Source organism: Corythoichthys intestinalis, chromosome 19 (genome assembly GCF_030265065.1).
Source record: "Corythoichthys intestinalis isolate RoL2023-P3 chromosome 19, ASM3026506v1, whole genome shotgun sequence".
Taxonomy (NCBI): domain Eukaryota; kingdom Metazoa; phylum Chordata; class Actinopteri; order Syngnathiformes; family Syngnathidae; genus Corythoichthys; species Corythoichthys intestinalis.
In genome coordinates this window covers 1,748,175-1,769,937 of record NC_080413.1, presented here as the reverse complement: position 1 = coordinate 1,769,937, position 21,763 = coordinate 1,748,175, and the positions used below count along the sequence as shown (strand labels likewise).

Sequence of the window (21,763 nt, the reverse complement as noted above, 5' to 3'; positions counted from 1 at the left end):
GCTAGCTTAAATGCTACGAGCGTATTTACAATTCTCATAGCAAATCGCTCAGGCGCTACGCCAGAAACTGTAGCTCTAAACTCCACAAACTCGAGCTAGCTGTAAACTTCATTTCAAATGCATACACAAACATATTAGCTGAAACAACTTACAGCCATATGCGGGCCAAACCAGAGCACGGCTGTCCTTTATCCATGTCGGACAAGTCTGCTCCTCAGTCGTTCAAGGCGATAATCCAGCCAGACCCAACGCTGCCACCACAGGGCAGTGTATCCTCCATCAATAAACAAAATACAATACTTTTGGACTTTTTGGATAGTTATTTTGAGATTTAGAGGTACTGTCATCGTTCAGTACGCTTATGTTCAAAACAACACACATTTTAACAATAAAACAGCTGACACAAAACAATTGTTCAAACGCCCATCTAGTCTGATCAGTATGTAAATTTAATAGTTAAATTTGCCTTATTTGCCTAACAAATGTCTGCTAGCTTAAATGTTACGAATGCCAATGTATTTACAATTCTCATAGCATATCGCTCACACGTAACTCCACAAACTGTAGGTGTAAACTTCATTACAAATGCATGCACCAACATATATTAGCTAGAACAACTTACAGCCTTATGTGGGCCAAACCAGTGTGCAGCTGTCCTTTATCCATGTCAGACGAGAGTAAGGAGACAGTCCAGCCAGCCCCAATGCTGCCACCAGAGGGCAGTGTCTCCTCCATCATTAAACAAAATACAGTACTTTTGGACATTTTGGATAGTCATTTTGGGGTACTTCAAGGGTTAATTCCGACATATGCGGAAATTCAGGTTACGTCGCCAGCGTAGGAACGGAACTCATTCGTAACCCGGGGACTACATGTATTCACTCACAGTAACGTCACAGTCAAAATGGTAGTTCATATCGGAGAGACAGCGAGAACAAAAATGGTGTTTGCCATGTGGCAAAATGGATGATGCCAATGTGGCTTTTTTTGCCATGTGGCAAAAATTGATTTTGCCATTTGGGATTTTTTTTTTGTTGCCATGTGGCAAAATGGACTTTGCCAATGTGGCATTGTTTTGCCATGTGGCATTGTTTGCCATGTGGAAATAATTGATTTTTCCCAGGCGAATTTTTTTTTGCCATGTGGCAAAATGGACTTTGCCATGTGGCAAAATGGACTTTGCCAATGTGGCAAAATGGATTTTGACACGTGGCAAAATGGATTTTTCCAATGTGGCATTTTTTTGCCATGTGGCAAAATGGATTTTGCCATGTTGGATTTTTCTTTTGCCACGTTGGATTTTTTTTGCCATGTGGGATTTTTTTTATTTGCCATGTGGCATTTTTTTATTGTGGCATTTTTTCCCCATGTGGCAAAATTGATTTTGCCATGTGGGATTTTTTTTTTGCCATGTGGCATTTTTTTTGCCATGTGACAAAATGGATTCTGCCACGTAGGAAAATGGATTTTGCCAATGTGGCATTTTTTTGCCAGTGTGGCATCTTTTTTGCCATGTGGCGAAATGGAATTTGCCATGTGGACGGCACATTTTTGCCATGCAGATTTTTTTTGCTATGTGGTTTTTTGGTTGTTTTTTTTCTTTTTTTTTCTTTTTTTTCCATGTGGCATTTTTTTGTATTTTGGCCATGTGGCAAACTTGATTTTGCTATGTGGCATTTTTTTTTTTTGCCATGTGGCAAAATGGATTTTGCCAGGTGGGAATTTTTTTGCCATGTGGCAAAAGGGATTTTCCCAATGTGGCATTTTTTTGCCGTGTGGCAAAAATAAATGCCACTTAGCAAAATCCATTTTGCCACATGGCAAATACCACTTTTGGTTCTCGGCCTTGCTGTCATATCGATAAGCATTTGACCCGAGATGACTTTCGGCAAGCGTGGTGGCCACACGGATGCTCAGTCACCCTTTGGCACTCGATTCGACGAGGAGCTTAAATTGACAGGATACCATTTCGCTCGAAGAGCTCGACTCCATTTGCGCGGCAGGTGTGCGTTGCGCCAACTCCCCTTTACCGAAGCTTCGATGGCCAGCCAATCCAGTGCGCCTTACAGCCACAGGCGCCCCAGGGACCGCCCCTTCCTCCTTCGCTCGGCCCCCTCCCCACTTTTTCCCCATCTTCCCAGCTCTGTTCTGTGTGAGTGTGCGCGTGTGTGTGTGTGTGTGTGTGTGTGGAGCACGCACCCCTCTTGGGTTTGGGCTGGAGAGTGGAGCAGAAAGTTTTGGAGGAAAAGAAAAGAAGAAAAAGCCAAGTAGAAGGCAAAATGTCGACGCGGGACGGGAAGCTTCACTAACATGTAAGTCAGTCGCTCCTCTTTCTTCGCCGTCTTTGTCGGAAAGTTTGTCGACGTGCCGTCCGATTGGCTGCCGTTCTTCCTTTGACCTTTTTTGAGTGCGGCTCTTGTTTTTGCTTGAATTGAATTGGACTATATGCTGACATTGCTCATCATTTGCATATGAAAAATTTTCAGATGACAAAAGATGAGCATCACTTTTTTTCCCTCCTTATCTAAGCTCATCAAATGTCGCCAGTATAAAATTCAGAAGCATCTCGAAAGAAGACTGATGGCGGTCTTTCCAAGTTGACGTTGAGTTGCGTTTTGATCAATCGAAATGAGCTTCCAACCACAAATGCTTTTCAACGTCACCGATTTCCAAATGCAAATTTGAGATATTGCGACTCCAGTTGAGTAGCGGTCGGCTGTCAATCATGTCTTCCTATGACGGGCGGGGGCGGCAACTCGACAAAGAAGACTCTTGTGTGAGGCTCGTGAGCGCGTCACATCGTTAATATTCATCAAAGGTGGCGACTGGACGCTATTCTTATCGGCGTGATGAATATTGACGAAGCGAGTTCGGCGACTAACGTGACTCTACCTGTCCTCAGGGCGGCGCGGCGCACGGCGGGCAAAGTCGGACGGCTCGCCGTCATCCTGATGTGGGTGGGGCTTCGTTTCCACGGTAGGACCCTCACCTTGACAAACAGCAGGACACATAGACACAGTGCATTTGGGGGCGGCGGCGTTTGGTGCCGGGTACTCGATATTAGCCAATAATATCGACTGATAAAAGTATTTTAAAATTATATCGTATAATATCCAGCTATGATCTACCACTTAATCTGGGGTCGGGTTGCGGAGGCAGCAACTTTAGCAGGAAAACCCTGACTTCCCTCTCCCCAGCCACTTCAACCACCTCCTCCGGCGGGACCCCTAGGCGTTCCCAAGCCAGCCGATAGACATACAGTCCCTGACAAAAGTTTTGTCGCTTATCCATTTTGTAGAAACAAATGCTAATAACCTGACTTTTAATTATTCAATTGGTTTCAGAAATGGCTCATATGAAAGCTAAGACCCTCCCAAATTGACGTTGAATGTACAAAAATATATTTGTTTCACTGATTATCATTTAATGAAGACATAAAGGTCAAATTTTCGCATGACAAAAGTTTTGTCGCCTACTAAAAGTAGTGTGAAAATTGAACAAAAAATGTACTTCAACTACAAAAATATGTTACATAACATAAGTGAATTAAGTAGTGGTGCTGTTAGATCCAAATTTAATATTTTGTATGACTTCCATGGGCTTCGGCAAGGATTCATACAATTTATTGATGAAGTCATCGGGAACATCAAAGAAAGCAGTCTTGCGTGCCTCCCAGAGTTCATCAACATTCTTGGGTTTCGTCTTCCATGCTTCCTCTTTCATCCTACCCCAGACATCCTCAATGATGTTCATGTCTGGTGACTTGGCTGGCCAGTCCTGGAGGATCTTAATCTTCTTTACCTTGAGGAGATTAAAGTATGTGATGGAGCACCATCCTGCTGCAGAATTTGTCCCTTTTTATAGTTAGGAATGTAAGAGGCAGCTAAGATTTGTTGATATTTCAGACTATTTATGTTGCCTTCCACCCTGCAGATCTCTCACACACCCCCATACTGGATGTAACCCCAGACCATGATTTTGTCACCACCAAACTTCACTGTTTTCTGAGTGAATCTCGGATCCATGCGGGCTCCAGTAGGTCTCCTTCAATATTTGTGGGGACTGTCGTGTAATTCAATGGAAGATTGATCTGAAAAATCCACTTTTCCAGCATCCATCCTTTTGACAGGCTGTGGGCCTTGGCAAATGCCACACATTTTTTTAATTGTCTGCACCCTAAGAGATAAATAGTCTGAAATATTAACTGCCTCTTACATTCCTAACCATAAAAAGGGACAAATTCTGCAGCAGGATGGACTGTACTCCTGGGTCATCCTCGGGGCCTCCCGCCGGTGGGACATGCATGGAACACCTCCACAGGGAAGTGTCCAGGAGGCATCCGGACCAGATGCCCGAGTCATATCAACTTTCTCCTCTCAATGGGGAGGAGTAGTGGCTCGACTCTTCCGCCCCGGTGTGAAGCGGCGAAGTGAGGCGCTGTAGAGTGCGCGGCACGATGCAGAAGCGACGGGTCCGCCGCCCGGAAACTCGCGCTGCCTCCGTCTGCCACAGTTGCCCCGGGCCCTCGTGTCCAACACTAAGCCGGTCACGGTGATCCACGGCGGGGGAGTGCGCCCGGCGGGTGGTGCCGAAACCCGACATCAGGGTCCCTATCGGGGTTGACGACCCTCCTTGCGAACGAGAAGCAAAGCTGCACCCGGGAGAACCCTGCGACTGCCGGGCGGCACTGGACTAATCCCACAAAGTTGAATCCCCCGTGCGGACCTCCACCAAGAAAAGAGAACTCTCCCAAGGGCGCTCGCTGGCTTCTCCGAGATCGCTCACATTGCTGCACTAGACATGTGCCGATTACCAGTTTCAAGGTGGACTGTTGTATGAAAACGTCACGGTTTCAAAACCGCAAAGATTTTCTGTCATACTGTCCCTACAGTATAAGCTATTTTTTATGTCCCAAAATTGCAGGGAGAAATCCCCCGCTTGCAGCTGCAAGGCTCAACCTGCCACCACCGGTTCTTGCTAAGTGTCAGTGAGTCGGCTGTACTACACGATGGCTGGAGGAGGTGAAACTCCTGAATTTTTTTCCACCCATCGAAGAAAACGAAATCGCTGGCATGGGAATACTTTGGCTACAGAAAAGTTAGAGACAGCCGCGGCTTAGAGGAGGAGGGCTAACCGACATGTTTGCGGAGGGTGGCTGCCGAGGAAGCAATACCTCTAATATAATTTCGCATGTATACAAAATTAAAGATTGGTAAACACTGTCATGAACGTTTCCCACCAGCATTTGTAGTGTAACTAGCAGTGGTAAAACGTGTTTTTTTTCAAAGCAACCGTCTGTGTTGAGAAAGGGAGTGTGTGTATAATGTAAACATGATACGAGTCATACAAACAAGCTTTTTATGGAAAATAATTCAATTATTTTGTTCTGATGGAAATAATGTTGAGCTGTGGCTGTGGGTTTAGGCTCACCTAAAGGACAGCATTTATTGAATTTTATTTAGAATACCGTATTGGCCCGAATATAAGACAGCCCTGATTATAAGACGACCCCCTCTTTTTCAAGACTCGTTTGAAAAAAGACTTTTTGAACACCAAATTCATTTTTATTAGGGCTGTCAAAATTATCGAGTTAACGGGCGGTAATTCATTTTTTAATTAATCACGTTAAAATATTTGACACAATTAATGCACATGCCCCGCTCAAACAGATTAAAATGACAGCACAGTGCAATGTCCACTTGTTACTTCTGTTTTTTGGAGTTTTGTCGCCCTCTGCTGGCGCTTGGGTGTGACTGATTTTATGGGCTTCAGCACCCATGAGCATTGTGTAATTATTGACATCAATAATGGCGGGCTACTAGTTTATTTTTTGATTGAAAATTTTACAAATTTTATTAAAACGAAAACATTAAGAGGGGTTTTAATATAAAATGTCTATAACTTGTACTAACATTTATCTTTTAAGAACTACAAGTCTTTCTATCCATGGATCGCCTTAACAGAATGTTAATAATGTTAATGCCATCTTGTTGATTTATTGTTATAATAAACAAATATAGTACTTATGTTCCGTATGTTGAATGTATATATCCATCTTGTGTCTTATCTTTCCATTCCAACAATAATTTACAGAAAAATATGGCATATTTTATTGATGGTTTGAATTGCGATTAATTACGATGAATTAATTTTTAAGCTGTAATTAACTCGATTAAAAATTTTAATCTTTTGACAGCCCTAATTTTCATACAGAAAATAATTACGTCTGAAACAAATGATTAAAACAATATATTTGAGAGAAAAAGCGTGTTATTTTGCTTTCAAATCTTAATATCTGAACATTTAAATATGTAAATGAAAGGCTTCTGGTTTTTGAAATGTAAATAAACCATCTATTGTGATAAAACAACAAAATTGCAATAACTGCATTAACCATCAAAGTGAAGTCTTGAAACAAATCTGAATAAGGAAAAACATTGCAATAAAATAATGCCAACTGGTTAAACTTGAGAGTAGCTGAGATCTGTCATGACAGAACATCGCTTCAATGATCTGGCACCATCTAGTGTCGTGAATGGGTATAATGTCTAGACCGCGAATATAAGACCACCCCCGCTTTTTCAGTCTTATTTCAATGCAAAAAACACCGTCTTATATTCGGGCCAATACGGTATTTCAGTTATTTATTTATTTTTTATTTTACCGTTATACTTATGTTCCAATTTGCTAATATGTTTTGAAAAATAAAAATCCCCTTCAATTTTTTTTAACCCCAAATATCTCAAAGTAACACATTTTAGAGCTGTAATTGCTATACCGTTTACCAGAAAACCGTGATATTTTGGCTTAAGGTTATCATACCGTCCGAATCTCATACCGGCACATGCCTAGTGCCGGGCCCACCGCAGCCGCCCTGCTGACGTGGGTTGGACATGCAGCGGGTGCACACGGAACCGTTGTGTCCGATGCATAGAAACCTCCTTCCCGATACCTTCAAGAGGGCGCGCTGGCAGCTAAAGCTGCTAGCCTGGGCTTTTGGCTTAGTGGCTAGTGTGCTCGCCTGCCGTGCTGGATGCGTCGTGCCGTCGCGTCCTGACCTGGATGAGGGGGACGGATCGCGCCATGCACCATTGGCATCGTTTTTTCAGGATCAGTTTTAGGCCAGTATGCAGGTTGCCTTCAAAGTGAATGTACAGTGGGGCAAATAAGTATTTAGTCAACCACCAATTGTGCAAATTATTCTACTTGAAAAGATTAGAGAGGCCTGTACTTGTCACATTGGTAAACCTCAACCATGAGAGACAGAATGTGGGGAAAAAAAAACTGAAAATCACATTGTTTGATTTTTAAAGAATTTATTTCCAAATTAGTGGAAATTAAGTATTTGATCACCTAAAAACAAGCAAGATTTCTGGCTGTCAAAGAGGTCTAACTTCTTCTAACGAGGCTCCACTCGTTACCTGTATTAATGGCACCTGTTTTAACTCATCGGTATAAAAAACAACTGTCCACAACCTCATTCAGTCACACTCCAAACTCCACTATGGCCAAGACCAAAGAGCTGTCAAAGGACACCAGAGACAAAATTGTAGACCAGCACCAGGCTGGGAAGACTGAATCTGCAATAGGTAAAACACTTGGTGTAAAGAAATCAACCGTGGCAGCAATTATTAGAAAATGGAAGACATACAAAGACCACTGATAATCTCCCTCGATCTGGGGCTCCATGCAAGATCTCACCCCGTGGCGTCAAAATGATTACAAGAACGGTGAGCAAAAATCCAAGAACCATGCAGGGGGACCTAGTGAATGACCTACAGAGAGCTGGGACCACAGTAACAAAGGCTACTATAGATAACACAATGCGCCGCCAGGGACTCCAATCCTGCACTGCCAGACGTGTCCCCCTGCTGAAGAAAGTACACGTCTGGGCCCGTCTGCAGTTCGCTAGAGAGCATTTGGATGATCCAGAAGAGGACTGGGAGAATATGTTATGATCAGATGAAACCAAAATAGAAATTTTTGGTAGAAACACAGGTTCTCGTGTTTGGAGGAGAAAGAATACTGAATTGCATCCGAAGAACACCATACCCACTGTGAAGCATAGGGGTGGAAACATCATGCTTTGGGGCTGTTTTTCTGCAAAGGGACCAGGACGACTGATCTGTGTCAAGGAAAGAATGAATGGGGCCATGTATCGAGAGATTTTGAGTGAAAATCTCCTTTCATATGCAAGGGCATTGAAGATGAGACGTGGCTGGGTCTTTCAGCATGACAATGATCCCAAACACACAGCCGGGGCAACAAAGGAGTGGCTTCGTAAGAAGCATTTCAAGGTCCTGGAGCGGCCTAGCCAGTCTCCAGATCTCAACCCCATAGAAAATCTGTGGAGGGAGTTGAAAGTCCGTGTTGCCCAACGACAGCCCCAAAACATCACTGCTCTAGAGGAGATCTGCATGGAGGAATGGGCCAAAATACCAGCAACAGTGTGTCAAAAGCTTGTGAAGAGTTACAGAAAACGTTTGGCCTCCGTTATTGCCAACAAAGGGTACATAACAAAGTATTGAGATGAACTTTTGGTGTTGACCAAATACTTATTTTCCACCATGATTTGCAAATAAATTCTTTAAAAATCAAACAATGTGATTTTCTGTTTTTTTTCTCCACATTCTGTCTCTCATGGTTGAGGTTTACCCATGTTGACAATTACAGGCCTGTCTAATATTTTCAAGTGGGAGAACTTGCACAATTAGTGGTTGACTAAATACTTATTTGCCCCACTGTATATTCGGTTCGGTTTGATTTGATTGATTGGTTTGCTTGGACAATCTTGGGTTATCGATTATCGGTTAAAAAGTCATTATCGTACAACTATTCTCCAGCTTACCAAACATCCGGGTGGCGCTGTCTCATTTTGAGCTTTTTTCTCCATTAATACTTCGACTTCCGCTCGTAGGTGTGTACCAAATTTGACGCCACTGGATTTGTACGCATCATGCATCCCGCTTGCCGTTAACGGTACCGTCGTTATCCCGCTATTGAAAGGGGAATTTTTAATTTTGCACCCTAGCGCCCTCTCTGGTCAGCCGCTTCCGCAAGTTGATAGCAAGCACCTTTAATGATTTTTGATCTGCTTGCTGGTGGAAAGGAACATCCCCTAAAAACCTACTAAGCGCGTGCGTGCATGTGTCGGTGTACGTGTGCGTAATATATTTTCCATACGCTTCCAGCAGCCTACGGCCAAGTACACTCGTAAAGTTCCCAGCGGTCCAAACCGCAACCCCCCCCCCCCCCCCCCCCCTTCCCACACGCACAGCATTTTATGTGTGTGTGTGTGTGTTTGGTGGAAAGAACATAGGCCACATTGACACACGCAAACACACAATCGCTCTCCTCACTGGCACTCCTAGGGGAGTATGAAGCCCCGCCCCCTGGCCAGAGAGCTGGATGTTGCAATTTTTGGGACCACGCCTGTGACAGCCTAGTGATGTCACTGTGACTGACACACGCACATTCCTTTTTGCAGCCGCTCGCTCGCTGACATGTTTACCAAAAGGCCCGCCGTGTGCGTGTTTACTTCGCCGCAAAAAGATCTTTGTGCGGCGGAGCTAGCGGCGCCGCTAACCTGAAGCGCCTCGGCAACCTTTGTTTGTGTTTTTCAGTGAGCGAGCCCCCTCGCGGCCAGTGCGCTCGCCATCCGCCTGTGTCCACGATAACGTCATGAGGTTGTTGCTGTCGCGCTGCGGGATGCAGAGTTGTCCTTAGCAACAGGAGACACCCAAAAAAGCTTATTATTTGGGTCTTTGAAAAAAGACGTCCATGGCCATTGACGGCAATGGACGTCCAAATTTCTCATTCATTTCCAATGGCAATAACATTGCACTGAGGCCAATTTAGACAGTTGCCACTGACGGCCATGTATGTCATTTCTATTGATGCCAATGTATTTGGATTCGATTGACGCATATGGATGTCGATACCATTGACGGCCATGGACGTCCAAATTTTTTCCCATTCATTTTCAATGGCAAAAAAAATCAAAAGTCCCCCAAATCATGGTATAAATGGTGTTATACTTATATAGGGCTTTTCCACCTTTCAAGGCACTCAAAGTGCTTTACACTACCTACTGGTGACGCAGCACCAGGAGCAATGTGGGGTTCGGTATCTTGCTCAAGGATACTTAGGCGAGTTCATCAGGGCAGAGAATCGAACCCACATCCTCTGGGTTGGGGGACAACTACTCTATCACTGAGCCACGCCATCCCAATCAAAAGGAAATGACCAGATATCAATAGGAGGTGTCCCCTAAATGTCCCCGATTCCATTGACGCTTATGGAGGGCGCTGCCATTGACGGCCATGGACGTCCAAATTTCCCATTCATCTCCAATTACATTTACTTTGTTTAATGCCATTGACGGGCATGTTTGTCCATTCTATTGATGCCAGTGTACTTGGATTTCATTGATGCCTACGTAAGTCAATGCCATTGACGGCCACGGATGTCCAAATTTTTCCCCCATTTTCAATGGCAAAAAAAAAACCAATGTCCCCAAATCAACAGGAAATGACCAGATATCAATCGGACACGCCCCCAAAATGTCCCGATATGACAAGGCCACGCCCCCAAATGACCTGATATGACCAGGCCACGCCCCCCGAATGTCCCCAAATGACCTGATATCACCAGGCCACGCCCCCCAATGGCCTGATATGACAAGGACACGCCCCCAAATGTCCCCAAATGACCTCATGTGACCATTCCACGCCCCCAAATGACCTCATGTGACCAGGCCACGCCCCCAAATGTTCCCAGGTCAACAGGAAGTGACCTGATATTGTCCCCGAAATGTCCCCAAACCAAGGGCTAAGATATGTATCTCCACACAGCAAAGACCCAGAGTAATTTCTCCAGAAATTGCAGTTTCTAGTTAAACCAGCACATGCACTTTAGTGCATTAGCATTTAGATAGTTTGATTGTTGTCAATAAGTGAATACAGTCCACACAGGCAATCAATGATCCGATCATTGGCTGTCTACCCTGGTTGGCCTTTTTGTCAGCAAGACAATTTTCACATCTGCTCCTTTCCGTGCGCGACAGTTCTCGGGTGCGAGCGGTCCGAGTGCGGGTCCGAGTCGACGGAGCCGGAAGGCGTTCTGACGACGCCGTGTTACCCACAAAACTACGGCAACTCCGCCAGCTGCCGCTGGATCCTGCGGGCTCCGCCGGGCTTCGCGGTGCAGATATCCTTCGAGGACTTTGAGCTGGAGGAGGCGCCGGGGTGCATCTACGACCGTCTGGTCGTCGGCACGGGGAGCGGGGAGGTCAAGTTCTGTGGTTTGACTGCCGCGGGCCTGGTGCTCAACTCCAGCGGCAACGTCATGGAGCTCCGCTTCACTTCTGACTTCAGCGTTCAGAAACGAGGCTTCAAGATCAGCTTCAGACACGGTAGGTCCCGCCGTAGCTCTCGTCAGACGATCTTGACCGATTCATTCATTCAATTCCCAAACTCGCCAAAATTTGCAAATACATGCGGCTTGGTGCAAATCGCAACAAAATGGCTCAACATCGTCCCCTTAAATTTTTCAAAAAGACCTCTCCTATTAGGTTCTTTCAGCGTAGAGCCTTGTGCAAAACTGCACCAAAAAGTCTCTTGGACCCTTATCCCAAACCTAACAGGAAATGGAGTATTTTGGATTGAATGTGAAATTTTGAATGATTTACAGGGTGTACATTTTAGATATTGACGCCTAGGGAGTTAGTTGGATCCTCATCAAAATTGGTGAGACTGTTCATGAGACATGAGATGGGAAGTTATCAAAATGGTGAGTTTTCAATCACAGGCGTGACTGGGACGGGGTGCAAAGGTGGCCTTAAATGTCTAATAACTCCGTGATCCAAGGTTCATTGTTTTACATATCTGGCATGTATGAGAGCCTGATTGTGACTGCATTGAAATATTACACATTAGGCCTGGCGCCCCCTGCTGGGAATAGGAAATGCCCTTTATTACTAGACAGGCTCCTCCTCCAGAGGGTGAAAATCAATTGACCCTGAATCTGCATCAGGGGAGCCTTAAGACGCGTTCAGGTGCCTGATAAAAAATATTGAGGTTTCGTTCAAGCAGAAGGGTCCAAATAGAAAAGTGAAAATGACCGTCGCCATTTTGTCTCACCACAAATTTTGAACAGTCATAACTCGGCAGATATACAACATATCTGTGCCAAACTTTAATTTTTCATTAGATGACAAGAGGGGAATGAGAGGGCCCGTTCGGTGCTGCTTGCAGGACTGCTTTTCTTTGCTTTCTGTTTCCTAACTTGTAATCTGGCTTCTTTCCTGGTTGGAGTCCTCATTTCCTTTGTTTCTCTTTGCTCCCGACTTGTTTGCTCACTGGCTCACTCCATCCTGACCTGGCAGTCGTCGTGGCATTGAGAAATCAGAAGGTGAGCATCGTCGGCGACAACGTTCCGGCGGCCCAAGTAGCGTCTTCCATCGTCGTGCCGACGCTTCATCACCTGACTCTTTGCTTGGAGATGGAGCGCAGCGGGCCGCCGCAGCAGGTGAGTATTAGAGTGATGCGTCTTCTCCAAAATTAGCTAAACGTCTGGCATTTTCCACTTCCTTCTCGATTTAGCTCCGGCCGGCCGAGGAGCAGGAAAACACTTTCACACTTGTGAACGTCACCCTAACCTGTCGCGGTCTGTCCAATTTAACTCTGCTCTGGCCCAGGCGGAGTGGATCTTCACGTACCTCGACGCGGACGGGAATCCGGCGTTGGCTCTAGGCGCGGAAAACGGCCGCGTCAGGCTGGTTTTGGAGGGCGCCACCTGCTCGCTGGACTCTGTCGTCACACCGGCGGACTGGACCACGTCCATGAGCGGCTTGTGCTTGCTGTGGGCGTCGTCCGGCGGCCGCGTGGGCATCTACTTCAAGGGCGACCATTGGACCAAGACCTGCTCGGACTCAGCCGGCCTCTCCGTATCGGGCGGTGGCACCTTTCGCCTCGGAGGTGAGAAAGCCAGCGTCAGTGCGCCTTCGCCCACGCTAGGATGTGTCGCTAGCTTGGTCTGTTATTCGTAAAGTGAAATATCCTGGCGAAACAGATTTGCCACCTGTGTACATTGAAACTATCTTGTACTCGACAGTGTTTTCTTCATTTTGGTTTAGATCTGTTTTAAATGAACGGCGCTTAGCACTCTAAGGTTCGCCGTTGTGCGCATCAGGTCCTAGCGGCTTTCGGGGTAACGTGTACAACGTCCGCCTTTGGAACTACGCCATGACGGTGCGGCAGCTAGAGGCGCTCACCTGCCACGCGGCGGGAAATGTCATCGACTGGGACAACGGCTTCTGGGATGTACCGCCCGCCCTGGCCCGGACCGACTCTGCCCTCAGCTGCGGTGAGCGGCCCGGCCAACTGGAAACGAACCGCCACGTTCTTGTCATTTAGTCTGTCTCGTTTGGGCTCGGTCCTTCGTCTGTATGTTGACTTCTTTAGTCTGACCTTTATTCAGTGGGAGTTTTGTCTCTGCATATTCTTGTCCCTTGTTTCTCCAGTGTTGTTTCTGTCTAGTCTTTGTTGTTTCGCCCTTTGGTTGCGCACTTGTTTCTCTTGACCCTCTAACTGTCTGTTTTCTCTCTAGCACAATGGTTCTTCACCTTGCTTAAGTTACTGAATCCCATTAGTTTTACATGTGCATTCACCAATCCCTTCGAAAGTTAGTAAAAAAGCTATTTTTTTCATTCAAGACCGACATAGCTAAGCAAGCAAGCTAATATTTAAGTGAATCCCCATTCAAAGTCCTTCAAATTTTACAGTACTACAAATAATTTTGCCTTTTGTTTATTATTTTTATGTTGGAAAAAAGAAAGGAAACTCATTTCAACTGTTGCTGGTTTTCGTTTTCATGTCTATATTCTCATTTTATTGTCGCATCCTCGCATCACATACTATTTTCATGTTGTAACATTTATCGTTCAATCTATGTTTCTATCCGCACCTATGGTCACAAGCTGTTGGTTGTGACCGAAAGAACCATCTGTATGGTGTCGGATGGATGGATGGATGGATGGTCTGTTATACTTCCACATACCAAGTTCAACTCAACCTTCCACTGAGCAAACCAGTTTCTCCTCCCATAAGCATGTCAATGGGAGGAAAACCAGTCCAAAGCCTAGTCTAAACTTTGACCTTGGTCAGTGCATTATAGTAAAGCATTTAAACATAGTTTAAGGAGACGTACTCCATGCCCTTTGACACAATAAAGATTCAGATTCAGAATATTTATTGTCATTGTTACAAAGAAAGCACTACGCAACTTTGTTTGGAGCATCCATCCAGCTCATACAGCTAAGTTGGTAAAGTGCAAAGTGCAAACCCATAAAATAAATACCCATCAGTACCAAGTGTAAACATTGACACAGTTTTGGACATATGTAGAGCAAAGATTCAACAGCAGCATGAGGTCGTGTCAGTGCTAAAGTGCAGAGCAAAAATATACCAGTTGAAAACAGGCAAAAATCAGTGCAAAACCCAGATAAGTTAATCAAGTATAATCAAGTACAGCCTACTGGTTGTCAACCAATGGGTAAGTGTCAGGGAGGAGGAAATAGTGGATAGTGACATACTGCAACAATGCAAACCAGCTCAGAGTTATTGCTGTTGGTGGATGTGGATTATTGTCTGTAAGAGGGGGGCAGAGAGGGGAGAGGGGCAGAGTTCAGTAGCCTCACAGCCTGTGGGTACAGACTGTTGGACAGTCGTGATGTTCTGGCCTGTATGGACCTGTACCTTCTCCCTGAGGGCAGCAGGTGGAAAAGACTGTGAGCAGGATGGTGCTGGTCTCGCAGGATGTTGTGCACTCTTCTCAAACAGCGAGTGGAGTAGATGGTGCTGATCTCAGGGAGAGTCATTCCTATGATTCTCCCGGCAGCTTTCACCACGCGCTGGAGCGCCTGCTGGTCTGCCTTAGTGCAGCTGGAAAACCACACTAAAAATCCGTATGTCAGAACACTGCTGATGGCACAGTTGTAAAAGTTCACCATCAGTGGTCTGGGGATGTTAGTGCTCTTCAGCTTCCTCAGGTAATAGAGGCGTTGTTGTGCCTTACCCACCGCTGTGGAGATGTGGTCCCCCCAGGACAGGTCCTCAGTCACTGTTACCCCCAGGAATTTGAAGCTTCTCACCCTCTCCACCACATCGTTGCCGATAGTAAGAGGCTGATGGATGATGTGACTCCCCTTACGGAAATCCACCACGACCTCCTTGGTTTTCTTTGTGTTTAGAGCCAAGTTGTTTTTGTGACACCATGACTCCAGATGTTGCACCTCTCTTCTGTAGTCCGTTTCATCGTCGTTGGAGATGAGTCCGAGCACTGTGGTGTCGTCGACAAACTTGACGATGAGGTTGGATGCAGAGGAGGCGGAGCAGTCATGAGTGTACAGGGTGTAAAGCAGAGGGCTCAGGACACACCCTTGAGTGGACCAGCTTATCACCCCTCGCCTGCTAAGGTAAGGCGAACACATCAGCGACTCTTCGCTGGGGTCAGAACACACTCGCCCTACCAAGATAACAAGTTGATAGCTCGGCGCCTTAGACGTCAAGACATGCGTCAGTTGCCGTGGCAACAATGACCCAGCAACGAAAGATGACACACGAACTTGATCGCCCAAACCTGCCACAGAAGGATGATCCCAAGACAACACCCGGCCCACTCCACAGCAGCTCTCAAAAGACTGAACATTTAGCTAACAACTGTCGCTTGCCGGGGACATTTCGATGTATCCGTTGTTTTGCTGACCCTGGATCCAGCAGTGCCTCGCCGTCGTCTGTTTTTGCCTTGCTTTTTGATCAAGGTCGACGAATAAAATTTCAACTTGTTCCCGGGTGAGCTTTCTTTAAACCGTTCAAAATGGAGTCAGTACAAAGGGTTAACGCAAGAGTGAACGCGCGGAGTTTGGCCTTCCGGCTGACTTCTAGTTCGGCTGTCGCTGTTCCGGCGGCTTGGCTGGGAGGCCGAATTCCTTCAATATATATGGTACTGTATATTTAATCTGGAGTGAAGCCTTAGCTTCCTCTTGGCTTCTTAGCGGAAAAAAGACTTAGCTTGAGGTGTTGGAGACTTTAATTGCAGTGAGTACATGTTGCAAGTGCTGAGTATCTGACTGTCGGCAGAGTCGCGTGACAACTTTATTTGGCCATTCAGGTACGACCCCGCAAGGCGACGACCCGCTCCACACCAACTGCGACCGGGCTCACCAGGAATGTCCACCAGGTAGAAATGCAAGACCTCACTCGTGCTGTGCGCTCTATACTGCGAGTGTTTTGTGCATGCGGGTGGGTGCATGCCATGAAGATGAAGTGATGACGGTCACCCTCCTTGTGTTGTCTCTCCTGGCCACGTTCGTTCCCGCAGCCGCTTCCTCCCCCGCTGATGCCACTAACATCATCCATGCTACTAATGCAACAAACGCAGAAGGTAGGTAACTCACGCACTCACTCAGAGCTACGCCACATCATCAGCTGTGATCCGCCTCTTCCTCTACATCACCTTTCTTTGGCTTCCTTCTCCTGGTTGTCCTTTTGTCTTCCCTCATAACTTTTCTTTCTGCTCTGGAGTCTACATGTCATTTTGATAGCGGGTGCAGTCTCAAATCTTCTCATTGTATCCCCGCGATGGACGTAGCGCTTTCCTGCTGTTTTGTGCAACTTCCTATTGTTCGCTGTCCTTCCCAGTCTTTTCGTTCACAGCCTCACCACACACCCGCATGCTTATAACCTCCACCAGTACCGCAGCTCTCGCCACGACCAGTAGCAGTACCGGCAGGCGGTGTCCCGGTAAGCCTCGGTTGGCCGGCAGACGCAGGACCGAGGTTGGGGTCGGGTTCCTTTTTCAGTTGAGACGAGCTCTGACCTCCGTAATGGATCACACCTGGGCAATGTATGCATGCGTGTGTTTCTTACAACACTGACTGCTGCTAATGGAGAACACATGGACACACACACACACAGACAAACACACTCTCTGTCACACACTCAAACACAGGCATTTGAAAACGATCTGCTTTCAGTTCCTCTCGCATCCGCCTGAAACCTAAGGTAATGTACCAAGAGGTTTGTGTGCCGACTGTTTCCTTTTGACTTGTGTGGCCGTTTGCCTCTTGTGCAACTGAGCAAATGCAGCTCCCCCTGCTGGCAGTCGTCACTAACTGCACCTTTTCTAACCCGGGTGGGTAGGGCTGGGCAATATGGCCTTAAGTACGTATCACGGTAAATGGAGCAGATTTACCTCCATAACGATAAATGACGATAAATTTGCCCAAGCGGACTGTTATATAATTTGAAAATCTAAATCAATGTATGAAATACAAATCAGCTGTTTCTCAGTGATTTATTTACCAGATTTCAATTGAACATGTTTAAACAATTGTCCATGCAGTCTAAACATTAAGTATATAAAAATTCTTGTAAACCATAAGAATTCAAGTATGAACATTTATAACAGCTTGTATGACTTGAACAATGTACGACATTATAAAAATCAATACGGTGACTGTGCAAACGCGTCATTGTAAGACAAATGACTAATAGTTTGAACAAAACACTTCAAACTGACAATTTATTGGTAATGGCTGCTGTGACATAATTACTCAACACAAGTGTTTACTTCAAGGTTTCAGGTTTGTTTTCCTCAGAGCATTTTTTAATACATGCACGCACACATGCACCCCCACACAGACACACACTCACATTAAAGCTATATTGCTGTTTTGCCAATGACACATTTAAGATTTTATCATGGCAGTAATGAAACAATGAAGCAAGCACATACAGAATAATAGCTGTGGCCATTAAACGCTCATATTATAGGCTTCACTGTTACATTATAATTTATGCTGAATGATTTACCCTCATAAAAGATATCAAAGAAATTCAATTTAATTCAATTTTATTTGTATAGCCCTAAATCACAACAAGGTTGTCTCAAAGGGCTTTGCAGAGGCAGTATGACACACAATCAGAAACAGCAAATGAAGTAACAAAAATGAATAAATAAAGTTCAAGTCCTGGGCATCTCCAATCCTTAGACCCTCCATGTCGGCAAGGAAAAACTCCAAAAACCAATCACACACAGATACAAAATAATGCGACATACTAATTGCTAGATGCAGTCCGTGCCCAAGCCATTCATTAAATTCAGCCGTTTTGACAAACGTAGAGCCGCTATCCGACTCCATCAATATCATTTTATAGCGTTAGCCGCTAGCGTTAGCCTGTGGCCTGGCTACCAGTAGAAAGCACCCTCTCCTGAGTCCTGAAATCATGAGAACCATGGAGTAGAGTGGGTTAAAAGCCCGTTTAGAGGCCACCAAGAGACTACTTCGTGTCGGGTGAAAGTTTGCCAAAGCTCCCTTAAGCCCGACATTCCGTTTGCTTATAGCGATAGCCACTAGCGTTAGCCTACCGGGCTTCTGTTTGTTTGAGTTCCTGATAACCAAGTGACTTCATACGTAAGCACACTGACTGCTTTCTTAAAGGGGAATGAACATAGCCGAACAACACACTCAAAGCAGGATGAAAAGACTATATTTTCTTGCTTCATTAAATTACCGAATTTACCGACGTGGTCAAAATTACGTCGGTCATCGTGAAGAATTTCGGTAACAGTAAGTTTTTGATATGCCGCCCGGCTCTACGGGTGGGCGGGCATAAAGGGTTCACGGTGGCTAGCTTACCACAACGTCACTATTGCCAGTGCTTAGTACTGCTGCGCTAGCATTAGCTAGTTCCTAACTCGGGTGGGTTAACCCGCCGCAAAGCCGCGAAGGGTTTACGGTGGCAGGCTTAGCACAACGCCTCGATTGTCGGTGCTTAGTACTGCTGCGTTAGCGTTACCTAGTTCCTAATCAGCAAAGTCACGTACTACGCCAGCCAACTGGGTGTGCAAGCCAACTCTATTTTTCCTGCTTACGTACAGCCATGCTAACATGCTAATGTTCTGCTTCGCTTCCTTCTCAAGTATTATTATCTTGCTTAGGAAGCCATTTCCAGTGAGTTGAGGTGCTTCATTAGGAAGTGAGTTAATACGCATTATTTAGACAAAGTAGTGTCGTGCTGCTATCTACGTATCAATTACTCAAGCCATTTTTACATTGGCGGAAAAGGTCGACACAGGTTCCTCACCAATCGCGGGATTCGCTGTCTAACACGTTACAATGTTTACGAAATCGTGATCAATGATAGGACTGATAACGGTTGTAGTCCGGGACTGTTTTTAATGATGGCTATTGTTTACTTCCTGTCACGTGTGCATGGCTGGCACCGCTTCCTGGGGGCAGCGTCTACGCAGCAGCACGTCCAGTCTGTTAGTGAACGCCACCATCTACCACCTGAGCACGCGGCCCCACCGCCTGCAAGGACCCATGTATACCTGGTCACGGACGACAATGTCACGCCGGCACCTCCGACCCCCAGGCCGCCCGTCTCCTTGCCCCGTTCGTCGTCCTTTCTGGGAAAGGTCCCCACGCGGTCCACAAAGACTAGTTCCATCGATTTGCGGAGCCGGCGGATGCGTGTTGGTGTTTTTGCTTCCGTAGCCCCGAAAGTTCCTCCTCAGGGCCCTCCCCCTTTGAGGCACCCACCCGCTCCGCAAATATCTGAAGCCGCGCCCTCTTTAGTGCTCGGTCCACCCCCTCCCCGTCGGCCAGGTGGGCGGAGGCCTTTCCTGGCATTGGTCTCCACCCCGCTCATCTCGCAGGGCGGTCGCCGGCCAGGCGGTTCCCGGCCGAGCCATCGCCAGCCAGAGGCTACGGGACTCCCGCCGAGTTCTGCCACGCTCATTGCCAAGCCTGTCCAGCCACAAGCTTACTCCGTCGGCGTTGCAGCAAAAACAGGAACGGGGGACTTCAGAACATCTACTGTCTGGAGGGTGACGAGCACCTCCCCCGGCTGGACCGATCCTGTGACTTCTGAGAACTCTTTATTTCCGCCGCGCCGGCCGACACCTATTCTCCACGTCTCGAACCCGAAAGATGCGATCGGAAGCTCATCGGCTCCTCCTTCGATGTCGACTCTTCATTCCCTAGTTTGGCCCAATTTACCCCCGGCGCGCGTCAGCATCTTCGAGGCTTCTCAGGCACGGCCGAGCAGGAACTTTGGAACTTTTCCGTTCCCCACACCTGAAAGTGGGTTTGTCCCCCCACGGTTTGATGGGACGTCTGCGGCGACAGTTCGCTCCCCTTGGCTTTCTTATGCCACGAGCGGCGGGACGAAAGATTCACCCGACACGGGACGGGACGCGGGACTGTGGACAACTAGCATTCAGTTTCGCACTGCGTCCTACCTGCGGACTTCGGGCTACAAACACTTTACGGGCTCCTCCCGCCGCCCGGTTCTTCCACATTTTACCCCGACTCTTCCTCCTCTGCTGAGTCTTCCCCTTCCTGGTGTGTCACCTCTTGGTCACGTGACCACTCCACCTCCTCATACCTCTCCTCATCATGTGACCCCTCTGCTCCCTGATTTGAGTCTCCTTTCTCAATTACAGTTGCCGCCTCCTAATTTGACTCCACCCCTCTCTCATTTGACTCCTCCGCTTAATCGACCGACGACCCCTGCTCTGACTCCACCCCCTACACGCCTCTCGGCCACAGGTTCTCCAGTTTTTCCCGCTCTTACGTCGGCCACGCCTCCTCAGAGAGACTCGACTTCACGTCGGTTGACAAACACCGGATCTTCCTCCTCTGCACTCCTGCCACCGAGCCCCTGGCCTACCCACGTGCGCCATCCCATAAACGACATTGCTGCAGGGCTTTGGGGGGTGTGTCCTCACAAGCACGATTGGACGCGGGACAGTAGGTCGACGTGACCGATTCTAATCACGAAAATCAAAAATTCAGCTCTTGTCATTGATGATTTAATTGGTGTTTGTCGACTGTTGTGAAAGTTGCCAATCGGTAGAGTGGGTGGGGCTTTTCTGCTACTGGTGGCTGGTGATTGGTTTGTTTCTGTGACCCCTTATCGCCTTTTGGGTGGCCAAAAGAGAACATAGCAGCAACTCTTAACTCATGTTAGCGAAATTGTAGATGAGACGTGTCGAGGAAGATCAAATGTTCTTCCACTGTGTGCACAGAGGCCACGTTCTACAGACTGGCCGTGGAGGTGCACGACCAGAGCTCCACCCTAACTCCAGCTGACGTTGAGGAAGCGGTGACCTATTGGGTAGGGTTGCCTTTTCCCTGAATCGTAAGATTAGACGGCGGCTAACGTCCCGTTAACTTTACCGCCTTTGTGTTATCGTCCTAAGCTGAACGAGACTTTCCACAACTGGACTCGCACCGCCTCCGTGGACCGGCTCAGGTGAGTCAAGACGAAATGAATTTGACATGGGCGTGTCAGGCTAACGCTCGCCATTTCACTTCCCGCAGCGTCCGGCCCGAAGGTCGCTCAAGGTGAAAGCCCTCGTCCGCCAGATTAGAACTCATGGCTGCGTCGTACGATGTTCACTTCGAGCTGTCGCGCAGCTTTTTGTGCCGCGCACTGCTACGCCACGGCGATGCGAGCGACAACATCGTTGATGTCCCCGCAGCGGTCCGGGACAGGATCTACGGTGGTGACCCTCACATCGGAGCCGGCCTGGAGGTCCACGCTCACACGTTACACATCAGCCCCTTGGGTAATGACACTACCGTATTACACCCGGATTATTTGTTGATTTATTTGGCTTAATAGGTAACACTTTATTTGACAGCGGCATCATAAGACTGTCATAAGGACATCATAATTATGACATGACACTA

General features: G+C 46.9%; 1 protein-coding gene across 4 annotated transcripts in view; it reads left to right on the top strand.

Moving 5' to 3' along the window:
• Positions 1 to 1,473: 1,473 nt before the first annotated feature.
• adgrg6 (adhesion G protein-coupled receptor G6) overlaps positions 1,474 to 21,763 on the top strand; it is a 47,459-nt gene continuing 27,169 nt past the window's right edge. The window contains exons 1-13 of one of the 4 annotated variants that reach the window (XM_057822709.1): positions 1,474 to 2,312; positions 2,903 to 2,976; positions 11,066 to 11,413; positions 12,386 to 12,528; positions 12,698 to 12,977; positions 13,192 to 13,365; positions 16,171 to 16,239; positions 16,381 to 16,443; positions 20,618 to 20,818; positions 21,097 to 21,185; positions 21,271 to 21,323; positions 21,392 to 21,415; positions 21,488 to 21,639. In XM_057822709.1, the coding sequence (XP_057678692.1) occupies positions 2,311 to 2,312; positions 2,903 to 2,976; positions 11,066 to 11,413; positions 12,386 to 12,528; positions 12,698 to 12,977; positions 13,192 to 13,365; positions 16,171 to 16,239; positions 16,381 to 16,443; positions 20,618 to 20,818; positions 21,097 to 21,185; positions 21,271 to 21,323; positions 21,392 to 21,415; positions 21,488 to 21,639 (1,672 nt within the window). In that variant the 5' untranslated portion in view covers positions 1,474 to 2,310. The other 3 variants (XM_057822710.1, XM_057822711.1, XM_057822708.1) reach the window with 3 other exon arrangements.